The sequence below is a fragment of the Athene noctua genome, chromosome 28 (genome assembly GCF_965140245.1).
Source record: "Athene noctua chromosome 28, bAthNoc1.hap1.1, whole genome shotgun sequence".
Classification (NCBI taxonomy): Eukaryota; Metazoa; Chordata; class Aves; order Strigiformes; family Strigidae; genus Athene; species Athene noctua.
The window spans coordinates 3,992,645-4,007,628 of record NC_134064.1 but is presented as its reverse complement, the minus strand read 5'-3'; the positions used below and the strand labels follow the sequence as shown (position 1 = coordinate 4,007,628).

Sequence of the window (14,984 nt, the reverse complement as noted above, 5' to 3'; positions counted from 1 at the left end):
AACAAAATTCTTTGCTATCTCCTTGACACAAAGCTGAGGGACAAAACTTGGTTTTAGTGTGAGGAATAATGGCAATGAATTGCTTTTAAAGTACAGGGATCTTTCACTCAGAGTGAACTGTGAAAGCAACGTAGTGTCTGTTATATCTCTCTTTCCTTTCAGGCCTTTTTCACAGAGAAGTATCTTCAAGAACGTCCTGAAGATCAAGATAAAATTGAACTGCTTAAGCACCTAATTGCTCTACAGGTATGATATTGGGAAAGAAGTGGAAGCACTGCATGTGAGTGCAGATGTTTTTCCAGAATTGTTGTTTTGGAACAGTAACGCAGATAAATGCTATAAGAACAGTCTGGATATGTGCACAGTTGTTTTTTATTTTAAGGAAGCTGCCGTATTCTAAAATTGACATCTAGAATGTTCCATGTAGCTTGTGTTGCTCTGAAATACTATTCTGAAATATTTGCCAAAGTTGCAGATTTTTGCCTTATGAGTGTAACAAAGTGTCTGTTACCTTTTCATTAAATCATCACACCTAGTGTTTTGTCAGTCTGACCCTGAAAGTTGCCTATTTGGACCTACATAGCAATGAAAAATTGCCCTGTTTTCTTGTTATGCAAATTCCATCCCTGCAGACCAGTTTTTACGTGTTTCCACACAACAGAGCCCAGTTAAAGCTCCCCCACTATCATACAGCTTCGGAAGCGAAGAAGTGATACTCCAACATTTACCACGCTGTGTTTTCCAAAGCAGAATGTGGAATCTGAGTCGGGAAGAGAGAACCGTCGGTACAGATGGGGAAGGTGTTTGTGTGTCTTGAACACATGAAGCTCAAACAAACAGTTTACTGCAGTGTCACAAGTTACGAGTCAGTGGCTGAGCTTCTCTACTGTATGATTGCTTTTTTTGCCTCTGCAAACTCAAATCGCATTGATTGGAGTCTGAGATGTGTAACATGCATAGAAAATTCCTGCCTGGAACAGGAGAGCTGGTTTGTCCTTTTGTAGCTTAATTTTGTTCCTCCTTTCAGATGCCGTTGTTGGCAGAAGGGATTAGGATCCATGGTGAGAAGCTGACAGAACAGCTGAAGCCTCTGCATGACAGACTGACAGCCTGTTTCAGGGAGCTGAAGAAGAAGGTGGAGAAGCAGTATGGTGTGATAACTTTGGTAAGCCTACCTGGTTCTTTAGTGTTTTGCCTTAAAGCAGCACAGCTCTCCCCTTTCCCACTTGTGAGTTAGTGTTACATGATTTATCACAAGCGTGTTTGTCTGCAGCCTCCCTCCCTCACCGAAAGGAAACAGAGCAGGTCAGGCTCTGTCGTGTTGCCCTATATCATGTCTTCCACGCTGAGACGGCTCTCTGTCACATCTGTGGCGTCTTCTGTGGTCTCTTCATCTTCCACGTCATCTGATAGCACTTCCTCCAGACCGGGTTCAGATGGGTTCGTAATCAGCCTTTACATGTGATTTACAAGAGTGGGGATATGCCTTTGCTGGAATTAGTTACTCTTAAAATGGAAGATTTATTCCACACACAACAGTAATACCTACCTGTTTAAAACTTTAAATGGAGGCTGACGTTGTTATTGCATTTTGCAGAGAGGGAGTTTGAGCCACAGCTAGGGATAGTGCTGGGAATTGAACCCACAACTGTGTGTCTCTGGAGTCCCAATTATCTGCGTGATACTGAAGAGGGATGGAGGCAGTGTATTTCAGATGAGCACTCCTGTTTCTCAGGAGTGCTGGAGAACAGAGGTGTAAGATACTACAAGGTAATTTAGTTTGATGTGGTCTGCAAAGAGGTATGGTACTTGTTCCACCAGCTGTTTGCAGCTGCATGCATGGCATTAAAAGGGGCTGCCACATGTGGAAGGGTCTCCTGATGGTACTTCTCTACATCTAATTTGCATCTGTGAGAACCAGGGAGTTGAGGTGACTTGCTCAAAGTCACACAGCAGACTCGGTGGCAAGGTTCAGCATAAAATGCAGGTCTGGCTCCCTCTGCAAGTAGATCCCACTTTAGCCTGTACATAAGACAGAATTGCCGGAGGGACTTAGGAGCAGAAATCTCACTGAAAATTCCACGGTCATAACTCAGTTTTTCACAATAATCTCTTATGTAAACTAAGAGATCACAGCTTTTTAACAGACAGTGCTTTAAATGTCTGATGGACTAATGTTTCATAACTTTTCACTCTTTTGGTGTGGGCCACAGATCGATTCTGGAGCCTCTCTTGGAGAGAAGAATCTCAACAGCTTCCAGAGCTGAGGAACTGCCCATGAAAGAGGATGGTGATAACCGGATTAGCAAACTCAAGCGGAAGGACTGGAGTATTAGCAAGTCTCAGGTTATTGTAGAGAAGGAGCCAGAAATGGAACTGACTTCCAAAATGGTAAAAAAAAAAAAAAAAAAAAAGCAATAATAAAATCCACAGCAGGAGATTTTAGTGTTTCCGTTGCTTTCGGCCATGTTTGTCATTGGGAACTTCATTAAGTAGTGGGAGGGGTTCAAATACCAAAAGCCTTGGTCATCTGAGTAATTCTTGCTTTTTTGATTTGGAAAATTTGTGTCACAGACCAAACTGCAGTTTGGCTTAAGGTGCAGACTGGAAACATGAGGCACTGATGTTTCATCTAGGTGCTCAGTGCCCTCATTTCTTGTCAGAGCAGAGGACTGCGTGATGCGCTCAGCACCATGTAGGATTGTTCTGTTTTTGTTGGAGCAAGCAGATACTGCAAGCCCACTCAAAAATCCAGCTGGCAAGCCAGATGTTCAGCTGCTATCAGTCAGCATCACTGCACAAATCAAATGTACTGCAAGGTGAAGATCAGCTTGATAGATTGGGGAGTTGAAAAAAAAAAAAAAAAAAAAAAAAGAGCTGGTAGTTAAGTCACCAGTTTGGGACTTTGAAAAACTCGCTCTTCCAGTTTGTACTCTGCTCCAGACCTCCTGCATGAGGGCGGGAGTGTTTACTCCTTGTGCAAATTATTTGCAAGAGAGGAATAAAAGAGAATCTGTACCCCCACAGGAGTCTTGTAAGGAGGAATATATGGGAGACTGTTAGGCGTTAAAGTTGACAGTGGGATTCAGAGTGATCACCTAATACAAACAGATAAATTTCAGCCCCAAAGTAGAGTTGTATGACCTTGGAGTATTATCCCGATTTATGCAAAGACTATGTTACACTGTGAGAATTAGGCATCTGAGTAATTAAGGTGGTGGCTCAGTGATACTAATTTGACTTAACATGGGCTGTGTAAATAATGAGAAAACATGAGTTCTTCTGTTTCCCTTTCTCTCCCAAGATCTCAGCTGAATTTGGCAGGAACAGGTTGTGCTGCTATATATTCAGGAATTCTCATCAAATCTGAGCAGTGCTGCCAGCACTTGGAGCCTGCAGAATATTTATAAAAAGGGGAACTGTGGTTCTAGAATCGTGTCATTTGGTATTGACAGGCTTTCCACTCCAGAGGAAAATCTGGGGTTGTAAATATTAGTGGTTCAGGAGGCCTGGCCCTCTGCCTCTGGAAGAGCTGCCATTGAATTAAATGGGTTTAACCCACAAAGTGTGATGTCAGCTGCTGATCACTTTATTAAGTAAAACTAGAGGGAAAAGATCTGGGAGAAAGCCTGTTAGTATCGACCAGTTCACTAGGGCAGTAAGGCATCTCTGTCCAAGACTTTGCATTGCAGAGAGCTGAGAGATGCAAGACAGAAGACCCACCCTCCCTTCTCCCCCCCGTATCTCTGAGGGAAAATTACGTGTGTGATCAGCTTACTGAAGCGAATGAGCGGTCGAGGGTTATAATCATGTTTAAGAACATCGCAAAGGACAGGGAAAGCTGGTTTTTATAGCTGGTCTGTTCCACAGCCACATAGTGCAGTATGAGAATTGGGCAGAGTGATTTTATGTGGCTCTTGACTAAGCTGCTTGGGAGTTAGAAAGCCAGAGGGAACCCAAGGCTTGCTGGACGTCCAACAGCTTTGGTTTTTATAAGTTTTATATTCACTGTACACCCATGTGTGGTCCCTTCTGAGCAGCGAGAAATACTGAACTGCTCAACGGTGGAGAACTGATCTCTGAAAGAGCCCAGTGAGTTTAATTACGTGTGTGAGGGACAGCCTTCTCTGAAAAGCAATAAACTAATATTTCAGAGGACCATAATATTCATGCCCTGGACACTTGGGACCATATTCAGATGGCTTTGTGATTTGAGTGAAGAGCACAGAGGACACACGTGGCGCTGGAAGGAGTTGGAACTACGTCTCCCGAGTCCCAGATGCAAGGGATTTGCTCTGTAAAGCCTGAAGTAGACTTCTTTCAGAGCCCGAAGGCACTGGATGATATTAGCAGTCCTGACTTGCACCCAGAATTTAATCTTTTTTTCTGTTTGGAAAGACTTTGGGTTTTTTTTCCCCTCCAAAATTTATTCACAGAACTGCTAGTCAAATGCAGCCGTTTTTCAGCCTGACGTCTTCGCTTAGTTAATACAATAAGGTTGTTAAAAACAATTTACTACGGCTACCCAGTTAGTGAGGTCCCACAGAAGACTGGATGTGTCACAGGAGCCCAGCGTATGCCTTTTGACATGGCTTAGCCAGGGCAGTGGCTTCACTCTTACGTTTCACCTGAATGCACCTTTCTTACGCACGGCTTTTCTGGAGCATGTTGATGCCTTTGTGACAGGTCTGAATATCTGATACGTGTGCAGCAACCTTGCTGACTTCTAAAGGTTTTGTTTACTCTTTGTTTCAACCAGGGCATGTCAGGAAAAGCACAAAGGCCAAAGAGTCTTCAGTTAGGAGACAACAGACTGACTTTGCTTCAGGGTTCTTCTCTCCAGCAGTCAACGCCTCGCACCCCACCACCCATCACCCCCAAAACCCCAAGAACCCAAAGTAAGTTCTATTCTAGAGCAATTGCCACATCCTTCAGGGCACTACCTGCAGTCCTTGGAATTGCTGTATATTTGCTGAGGTAACCTCACTGGGGAGGGAGGAACTGCTCTGAAGTAGTTCACAGAAAGTGGCTGTTAATATTTGTAGAGTTTTTGTCAGATAACAAAATCTGGCAGTGTTATCAAAGGCACTATGCACGTACTTGTGACTTACATATCACTTGTCAAAATGAGTATATAGGAGGAATTCCAGAGAACAGTTTTTATCTTTTTCAGTTTGTTGCTTGTTTTCTCCTGTATTGACTTGTGGGAAGGCGTATTAAACCTCAGGGTGAACGTCACATGCCATCAATGTAGATGCTTGTCAGTTCATCCAGTCAGGTGGTTACAGCACATCCTGGAGGAACATCCCCTCTGAATTCACAGGATGGAGCTGCATCAATCCAGCATGGTATTTCTGGTCAGCTCTATGGCTAAATTTTCTGGGCAAGCCCTGAAGGCTTTGTTAATTCATGGACAGTCACTCCCATCACGTGGTAAAAAGTCTCAGGAGAAGTTTCTCCGTAGCTCGGAAACTCAGCTAATAAATGTTACACCTGAAAGAGATGGAATTTGTCTTGAAGAATTAGCAAAGTGAACAACTTGTGCAGTTACCTTCCTTGCGTATCCAGTAAGTTCTGTAGTTAATTCTGAAGCAACATATAAATATGGCTAAGGTAAAAACATACAACTTCCTTGCTTGCTTTTGCATTTCTCACTCTACCGCTCTTTCTTTAAAACAACAGAAATTCATATGTAGGACCTGACTGTCCTTTCTCTATGTGTATATAAATTCAGAATCCAGTGTAGATAATGAACCAAACTAGCAGAAAACTCTTGTGAGAGGATTAAAACCAAAAAACACATATCAGGGTGGAGTGACGACTAGAAATGCAAACAAATGCAGGAATATACTATATGAAGAAAGATCTGTGAAAGTAATGCGAAACCTCACTCTTCTACTTAGCAAGCAGTTTTAATTGCCATTAGTAGCAGGACAGCTTCCCAGAAATTCCTCTGAAGTTTGGGTACTTATCTACTCCATCAGCTGGAGTTAAAATCAAAGTGAATTCTCAGGTTGAGGCCCAGGCTGACAGGAAACCCCACTGAACATTGCAGATGTGATAATGGATTCCATTTTCTGTTCTCTCAGGCATGCATTTTTCACATAAGCTTAGATTCATTTGATGAAGATAGAACTCTTCTGGGCATTTTGAACTTAAGGGAGATACAACTGTGGTTCTATTTTGACATATCCATTCTGGTTTAGTTGCTAAAGCAGAGAAGTGTTAGTGGATTGAAAGCAGAAGATATTAAATGAATCTCCCTTAAAATTCTACACGGTCAATCCCTTCTCCCATTCCTTTTCTGCCTAGTTTAACATCTTTTCTTGTTATTGTTGTTGCTTCTAGGTTTTCCCTCACTGCAAGCTGATGGATTGGCAAATGCGAGTTTACAGAGCACCCCGCCCCCACCTCCGCCCAAAAGCAAACCCTATGAGAACAGCAACCCGAGGAATTCTGTGGAGGTAAGGAAATGAGAGCTGACATTTCTTTGGAAAACAGCTTTTGAGAAAGAGACACCAGTGGAATTTTCCAAGCTGCTTCTAGGGTGGTGCTACTTGAAACTTGTCTAATCATTTTACTGGTTCACTCCCTGAAACCACAAAAGAATAAAAAGTTTTTTGCTTCAGGAGAAGGCTATCAAGTGCAGTCCCTTTTTTTTTTTTTTTTTTCAAGTAGGAGTTGGGTTGTCCTTGGTTAGGCAAACTGTGTGGCGGGGTGGGAAGATATATTGAAAACAAGCAAGCACAATGATGGAAAAGTTTCAAAAACTTGATCAGGATAAAATAGCGCAGTAATCTGGTCTTGAAAAAGAAGGGAAAAAATTTACACATTTTCAGAAATGACAAATGTCGTCTTTGAGTCCTCAGCTCAGGAGAATTAATTTTTCAAAGTATGCATCATTAGTCACTTAAAACAGCCTGTGTTTATCACTATTTTAGCCACAGCCTTTTTCTCAGTTTCATGAAGTTGGTTTCCTTCTAGGAATGTCAAATTGCCACTTTTTTTAATGCTGCATATCACTAATGGTTCTCTTATACTATGGGATTCCAAACAGCTTGCAGATACTTTAACGTGCAAATACTCTGGTCATTGTGTCAGAATCTACCCCTGAATGTGGGTGCTTCTGATATGAGACTGTAATGGCTCACCAGTGCACAGCAACAGAAAGCATCCTTTGGAAACTGTGTCTTCCCCGCTCCAATTTCCAAAGAGGATTTACAGAGAGCACCTTAGTGGGACGAACTGCAGTTTGACCAAGAAAAAATTAAAGAACGATTGCACTTAACAAAATATGTTACCTCTGACAGCACAGGAAAACAACAAAACAGCTGATCACTTCATTCTTTTAGAGGGAGATGTGACACTGGTACAGAGCCTTGAAGCATGGGATAAATGGGAGTTTTCTACTTTGCCCTTCACTTGGTCAGAACTGACTGTGCTTCTGGAAAGGGGCAGCAGAGCTGTAGGTGTGTGAATGGCGGAAATGTGCCAGCTCTAGGGATGCTGTGGGAGTCGCTGGTTGAAGAGGATTAATAAAAGAGTCTCCTTCCCCTGGGTCTTGTAAGAAAACTAATTACTAACATGTTCTGACTTGCAGCATTGACCTTGGCTTGCAGCCAAATGGGAAGGATTCGAAAGTCTGTCAAGAGAGATTGTGGAAGTTAATTTCTGAAGGGTTTTGTTGTTGTTGTCGTAAAGTTGACTCTGTCCTCCTTCAGTTAAAATAGTCCTTAAATCTTGGCAGTTTTGGCTAAGCAAGAGGTGAGCCACACAAGCTTCTTGTTCACCTGGCCGGCCTTTCACATCTCATTTGTTTACAGGGTGCCCCTTAAAACAGGGAAAGAGCCAACTTGAAAGAACCCACTAGTGCAGTTTCCTGCAAGACCAGGGAACACCCTACAAGCCTCTGTGCTGGGTAGGAGGGCTGTGGCTTGCTGCCGTTTTATGGAGTTAGTTTCACAATTCTGATTTGGAAGCTTTTGACGTCCTTTCGGCCCCTACTTGGTGCAACTTGTCAAGCCAGCAAGATAAAAATAGTTGAATTTTGAAACCCTGAGGGAAATGAGTTTATTGCCATTTTACTGAAAAACAAAAGGTGGGATGGAGGGACAAATGGCTCTGGCTCAAAGTCAGGCTGCAGGTCAGAAGCAACTGAAGTGTATCTGCAGCTAAAGTGTATTCTAGCAGCTGAAACCTTCCCGCTTCTGTTACCCCCGGCGATCTCGTGTTTGCCCCTCTCATCGATTCCATGTGACACGGAAAGACTGAATGCAAAGGTTTGGTCCTGAAAGAAGCATCGAGTACTCCGGGACCTTTTGGATTTCTTGTTTGGTAAAGCAAAATGTCTTAACTTGCTGGTAATGGTTTCTTTTCCTGTGTGTTTTTGTTTGATCTTCTCAGGTTGCTCCACCACTACCCACCAGACGTGAAGCCAAACCTCCCCCCCCACCCCCAAAAACCAGAAAATCCAGCGTTGTCTCTTCAGAGCAAGGACTGCAGTGAGGATCATCACTCGCTGGTGTAGCAGCAAGCGCCTAGAGTGAAACGGCTGCTTTCTTTTTACTGACACACCGGGGCTCTCTGACCCGAAAGACTAGTGATCTCACCTGCCATTCCATTCACTCCCGGCAGAGTTTTCTCTGGGAAATACCAAAAGGAACTATTATTGTGACTCTATTCCCTAACCTCTGGTTTACCTTTCCAGTACTGAGACACTAATCACATAGCGGGAGAAGTCCTCCTACTGGAATTCTTGTCTGTCTTTGTCTGTCCCGAGTTGTTTTTTTTTTCACTGATGCAATTGCAGCGGCTCATTCCTAGTGTAAATCTGTCACGGTAATGATTTGCACCAGTGTTTGGAACAAGGTAAGCCACACCAGTGTGAGAAGTGTCCTGCAGGATTTCACAGGGGCTTTGCAGCCGTGCTGGCGCAGGGATGCCGTCCCGGAGCGTCGCCAAGCCCCGGTTGTGTGAAGTGAAGCGGATCGCAGCCGCTCCGGGGCTGTGAAGTGTCGGCTCCTGAGACGTCAGGTGTCCGTGTATGATGTGCAGTCTCCTAAGATTCTTGATTGCAGGCAGAGACCTGAGCTTTGTGAGCGGAATGAGAACTCTTTCTTTCCTGCTAGTCATCGTATGTATTTAGGATGAAGTGCAGACCTGCCTTCCACCGTCTCTGCTCGAGTAGTGGCAGTTGCTCACTCCCAATGGAGAGTTTAGGTTCACCAGTCCTTTGTCATAATTTCACTGTTGATTCTGGTTTTAACACTATAGAGCAGTTGATACTCCTCCCTGAATTATGTTACCTACTTGGTTTGTACTTGCATCTGGGATCTGGTACGATATTTCATCTTTGTGCCTTTTAGTAGGGTGTAAAAAGTTGCTTCTCCTGTGAATATGTGAGAAGAATAGAAGCTGCGTTGATACCAGCGCTGTGCTGGTACCAGCGACTTAGAGAGGGTGGAGTATGCAAAACTAGTTAAACATCCTGACCTCAATAACAGTCTGATAGCTACTGAAACCTTTACTTTGACTGGACAAATTCACACAAATATAAATAATTCTCCTCTTTCTTTTCCTGCGCCCATTCGCGGCTGTACTTGCACTTTGTTTTGTAGCCTCCCTTGATCTAAGTTTTTAACAGCCACTAAACTTTAAGGAGCCATTTAGATCTGGGATGCATGTGAAAGACTTGACAATTAACCACCTAGTTTCCTTTTGCTTAGGTTAGTCCAGCTCTCTGCAGCTTTTCTTCCCTTGGAGGGTGGGATAATCTGTTTAATTTTTCTTTTAATTATTTATTCCCTGCTCTGTCGGGATGTCAGCATCAGTCTTTGTATAGAGAGAAAAAAAATGGGATGCTCTTAGGTTCTACTGGTTTTAAATTCACACGATCCACGCAGGAAAAGGCTGTTGTGCACTGTTAGAACAGCCTGGCCTCACAGTTGCGTCGTGACCGAAACTTCAGCACAAATACCATTGTTTATGGACCAGGTGGGCCTTACGCACAGCGTTCCTCTGTGCCTGCGCTGCCACCGAGTCTTGCTGGTAAAAACCTGGACGTCACCATCTGAGATTCCTGCTCCCAGTGCTGGCAGATCCATTTTGCACCTCTCGGGGCAGGTGGTCTCGGAGCTCTGTCAGCAGGGCAGCAACCCTGGAGAGAGGACTTGTTCTTCTGCAACAGCCTCACAGGAATTTGTGCAGCACTGAAGCCAGAAAACAATTCCATTTAAAATTCACTTGCAGTATATTTCTACTCTGGTCTACTCTTAGAAGATCTGGGTGACTCCAAAGATCGAGAGAGCAGCTCTTGCTTTGCTGTGTGGAGCTGCCTGTTCCAGCACTGATGCGTTGTGAAGAACTTCACTGTTTTATTGTCAAGGAATTGAAACTTTCTTTATATATGCCCCCTCAAAGTTGCACCAGCCTGTTGGAGCTACGTTTCCTAGCAGCAGCAAAGCCAGTGAAGTTTGGTGGTTTCTTGATTCGTATGAATTATTCTCCGGTCGCATTCAGGCAGAGTGTTTTGCCATGCTGTTCTGCCTGTGTGACTGGGCTGTTCCTAAACAGGTTTTGTCATGGCTGGTATTTCTCACTGATGTTTTCCAGGGAAGAGAAAAAAAAATCACTCGTCGTTCCATTTCACTGTGGAACTTGGGAAACATGGGAGTTGTTTGCCTGCCGAGTTTAAGTTCAAACTTTTGGGAAAGTTCAGTTTCTTCAAACTCATCCTAAAGAGGGACCCGGTGAGGAATTTGGATCCAAGTTGATTTCTGAACCTGTACAAAACTTGGGCAGTTTGGTTGTAGCTTGTGGCCTGTTTATTTATCATCGGTATTGATGAAGATTGTCATGGGCTTCCAGGAAATAATTTTGCTTGTTAATTTAGCTTTTGATTATCTGGTAGGTGATGGGGAGACCCCACTAAAAGCCCTGCTGAGGATGTTGCTTACAGTAGTAATATAATACAAAAATATCATTGGGTTGGGGTTTTTTTGCAGGCCACTGCACCATTCTGCTCACACAACTGAAATGGGTTTCATTACCTAACTGAAAAGTTGAAGTTCATTTTACGTAATGGAAGCTTTTCTCAGCAAAGCCTTTTTCAGGGAAAAACAAAACCAATGAAACCCTTGGGGGTTTGGGTTTTGGTTGTGTTTTTTTGTTTTTTTGGTTTTTTTTCAGACCGAAGTGGTGCTTTCTTTTGTTCCTAGACATTCCTTTGGCTTCAGTGTGACTCCAGTTAAAGCGACCTGCAGAAGCTGCACTTGCTGTGCAACAGATGCTGTCGTCAAAGGCTCGTGCTGGCTGCACATCACTCTGGAAGTCTGCAGGCACATCACGTACATCCGCAGTCGTGTTCGCTGTAGCACACGGACAACTCTCCGCTGGGCTTTCACCTTCTCAGGGGAAATCTTTGAAACCTTTCTGGACAACTTGACCATGGTTCACCCCCTCTCTCTGGTGCATTGTAGGGCTTGTCAGCTCCACATTATGTTCTTGGACGTAGACGCTGCTTGACTTGAAAACCACAGGGTTTTCTTGTCTTTACTTTTTGTCCACTTCTTCCTCTTGTAACCACCATCCTCCTTCTGCTGCACACACGAACTAAAGGACCCTCTGAAACTCTTCACTTGTGAACAAGAACTTTTTGGTGAGAATTTTGCTTTAGGCAGAACAGCAGGATGTGGTCTGAATTGTAGAAAAGTACATATTAACACCACCTATTGTTGATGCCTTTCCCCCGGTCTGCATCCTGCCTGTTGCCTCATTCTTAGGTGCATTTCCTTTTCAGAGCAGGTTTAGTTTGGTGGTTTTTTTTTTTTAACTCCTTTGGTAAATGAGCAGAAACAAAGACAACAGTGCAGGAATCCCGGCTGATGGTTTCTTTCCCCTGAGTAAACAAGCTAGCTATCAGATTTGGGTATTTTGGTTCCAAGTGACCTTTTCGAGTCTTATTTCCCTACCTGTTTGGTCTGGTTTTAATAACTTTTATCTCATAGCTGTACCTTGTACATTCAGTAGGTTGGGTTTTTTTCCTGGAGGAGGGAACTAGTCCATGCAAAAAATCTCACGGGAGGAAGTCTGACCTTGGGAGGAATTTTTCAGCTGATCTTTAATGACCCTTTACATAATGCTCCTTAACTTCAGGAGACTGGGGGTTTTTTTTTGCAGTTTTATGGACTAGGTTTATGAACAGGGTACTTAGCATGTAAGTGGTTAATTATCCTCTCCCCTTTCCTTCCTTGGATCAGCCAGCTGCCACTCTTCAGGAATAAAAACAGTCGCTGTCTCTCCTGGGTGCTGCCCCTGGGTGCTAATACCTGAGGCAGGAGGATGCCCGGGTCACCCAGAGTCAGGGCAGTGGCTCCAGAGCTCCAACCCATCCCAGCGCTGGCTCTAGTGCTTTGTGTCATTTGAGCAGTGGCTTAAACAGGTCTTTTATTTATATTTTGATCTTTGGCTTTTACTGTAGAGCCAGCTCCTTAGAAAGCAGCGAAGATACGACCTGCCTTGCGGTTGGGCTGTCTCACCTGGCAGGTCCCTTGACGTTCCGTTCGCCGCGCTGTGCTGTCCCCACAGCTCAGGCTTTGCTCTGAGCCCGGCTGGAGACTGCTCTAGCTGAGGCGTCACCCGAACTGCAAGAAAAAGGAACAGCTGATGCCTAAAGAGTACAGAGTGACATTTCCCTTCCCCAGATCCTTCGGGTATTTTCATTGGTAACTTTTGCTATGCTAGAAAGGGGTTTAAGGTCGGGGGATTTTTTTTTTTTTTTTCTTTCTTAGCATTATTTTTGTTCTTGAGTCTGAAGTGCTGTAAACTCTTCCTGTTGTCTCCTTCTTGCTTTTTGGCAAACTAACTCACAGACAGGAGTTCAGTTTTCCTAAATGACTGACTGTGGTATGGGAAGAGTTGTGTTCCTAGCTGATACAAGTCAGCAGCTTGCTTAGAGGTACAAGATGGAAATCTCTGTACTGCGCCTAAAAGACTTAGGGCTTCGTGCCAGCTTTAGAAAAAAGCATTGTCTTCTAAGTGTCAGATTTTTAAAGGCAGTTGGGCATTTAAGTGTGTGAATAAGCATGTGACCTGACTGATTTTAATTAAGTGGAATTAAGCACTCACACTCTTACAAGAATTCCCACCAGACCCCTGATTTTTTAAGTGTTCTGCACAGCACCCACCTGACTTAAGATCTGAGATTTAATTTTCAGAGACAATCTAAGGTCTCACTACTCAGTTTTCAAAATGAGAATCATCTTTCCATGTTAATGAGATGCTTTTGGAAATGTCATCTAATGTCTTTTAAACTGGAGGTTTAAAAACGGGAATAGGAGAACAGTCCATAATGATGTCATCTCTGCATACCAGAAATGAAAGCAAACAGCAGCGTTTCTACCCAATTCATAGTTTTGAATAAAACAAACCTCAAAGTTAAATATCCAGTCTGCAGAGAAGACAAAATCTAATCCCATTTCATAGCCATGCTGTTCAAAGCTAGTGTTAAATTTCAAGTCTTGGAGGATTTTTTTAATTTTTTTTTTTTTTTTTTCCTTTGGAGAAATGTGCTCAACACTTGTTTTCTGGAGCTTTTAATTAAAATTTGTCATGCTGTGATAAATTCCTTTAAAAATGTTACAGGCTGTAATCCACGTCAGGGGAAGAGAGAAACAGACAGCTTTCCATTTCAGTGGATTATTGGATTAGGAAAGGACACCGATTCCAGTGAGAACAGCTCTGTGATCTGCAGTGGCAGAAAATACTGTAATGTATATGCAGTGGGGTTTGAGAACCTGCATCTAATAACCTTCACACTGTGCAGCCCAGTTCCACAGACTAACACTGAGTTAGACTTGTAGTGATAATGGCTCGGATTTTCTCTTATTTATTTTTATAATTGTAAATGGAAATAATAAATTGTCTGTAATTTAACTGTAATCTTTTTTCATAGTGAAGACATTCCTGACCCATTCTACCTTCTTCTATTTTTTTCTTTTAATTAAAACTTCTCTATGTAATATTTACTGTTGCAGACCAAATTATCTAGTGGACCAGGGTGAGCTTTTCCTAGGACTACATCAGAAAGAAAAAGTAAACAAATAATGTGATTTTTTTTTTTTTGATTGCATGGCAGGAGAGGAGCCTTTCAAAAGCCCATGAGGTTCACCTAATTCTGCTCCTATTAACATTAAAGCACCTTTAGGACAGTGTGTGTGGGCGCTACAGAGAGGGCACAAAGGAGTATAGAGGAGTTTAACAAAAGGTGAAAAGCATCGGTTTATGCTGGATTGCTCTGACCGCTCTGGTTTAAGGCTGGCATTGAAACCCCTGAACATGCATGACTGCCTACTTTGAACCTGGTTTTCACATGCATGGTCTGCAGTTTTTGTAGTTTTTTAAACAGAAGTGTAAGTCCTCAGCAGCTCTGAAGTTCAGCCCCAATATGCATGGTATTAATCGATGTAGTTTTTCATTGTTGGTGTTATAAAGGTTTAATGACGTGATAAACCTCGGGACATGTTTGTCTTGAATTCAGGAGAATATGGATGTTGTGTAACATGGTTTTGTGAGTGTTTTGAGATCCTGGATGTGATGGTTTAGTTATAAAACCCACCTCTGCAGACTGCAAATACCTTTTTTTTTTTCTTTTTTTTTTTTCTTTTTTTTTTTTTCCTTCTTTCTTTTAGTCCTCTGCCATTCAATCAGCAAAAAGTACAGCTTTTAAACTGGCTCTGAAGGAAGAGCAGGAGCTGAGCTTTGGAAAGGGAGTCTGCATCTCTCTGGGTAAATGACATGTGATTCATTAAGTCTGTAAAGCAAGGTGTATAAATTTTCGTGGTTTTTAAAATGTATTAACTGTTGTAAAGTTTGTAAATACCTTTTTAAAATAAATGTAGTTTTTATGAGTGAACCAGTAAAAAAAGAGCATATAAAAAAGTCTTTCAGACACGGACTGCTGAAGTGCGAGTGGAATTACATTCCAA

The 14,984-nt window shown here is 42.8% G+C and overlaps 1 protein-coding gene across 2 annotated transcripts in view; it reads left to right on the top strand.

Moving 5' to 3' along the window:
• The window catches only part of DOCK5 (dedicator of cytokinesis 5), a 69,517-nt gene extending 54,577 nt beyond the window's left edge, over nucleotides 1–14,940 (top strand). For both annotated transcript variants that reach the window (XM_074928737.1, XM_074928736.1), the window contains 7 exons: nucleotides 163–246; nucleotides 1,028–1,165; nucleotides 1,274–1,440; nucleotides 2,214–2,391; nucleotides 4,760–4,898; nucleotides 6,349–6,464; nucleotides 8,404–14,940. In XM_074928737.1, the coding sequence (XP_074784838.1) occupies nucleotides 163–246; nucleotides 1,028–1,165; nucleotides 1,274–1,440; nucleotides 2,214–2,391; nucleotides 4,760–4,898; nucleotides 6,349–6,464; nucleotides 8,404–8,505 (924 nt within the window). In that variant the 3' untranslated portion in view covers nucleotides 8,506–14,940. The remainder of the gene's footprint in view (nucleotides 1–162; nucleotides 247–1,027; nucleotides 1,166–1,273; nucleotides 1,441–2,213; nucleotides 2,392–4,759; nucleotides 4,899–6,348; nucleotides 6,465–8,403) is intronic.
• Nucleotides 14,941–14,984: the final 44 nt, after the last annotated feature.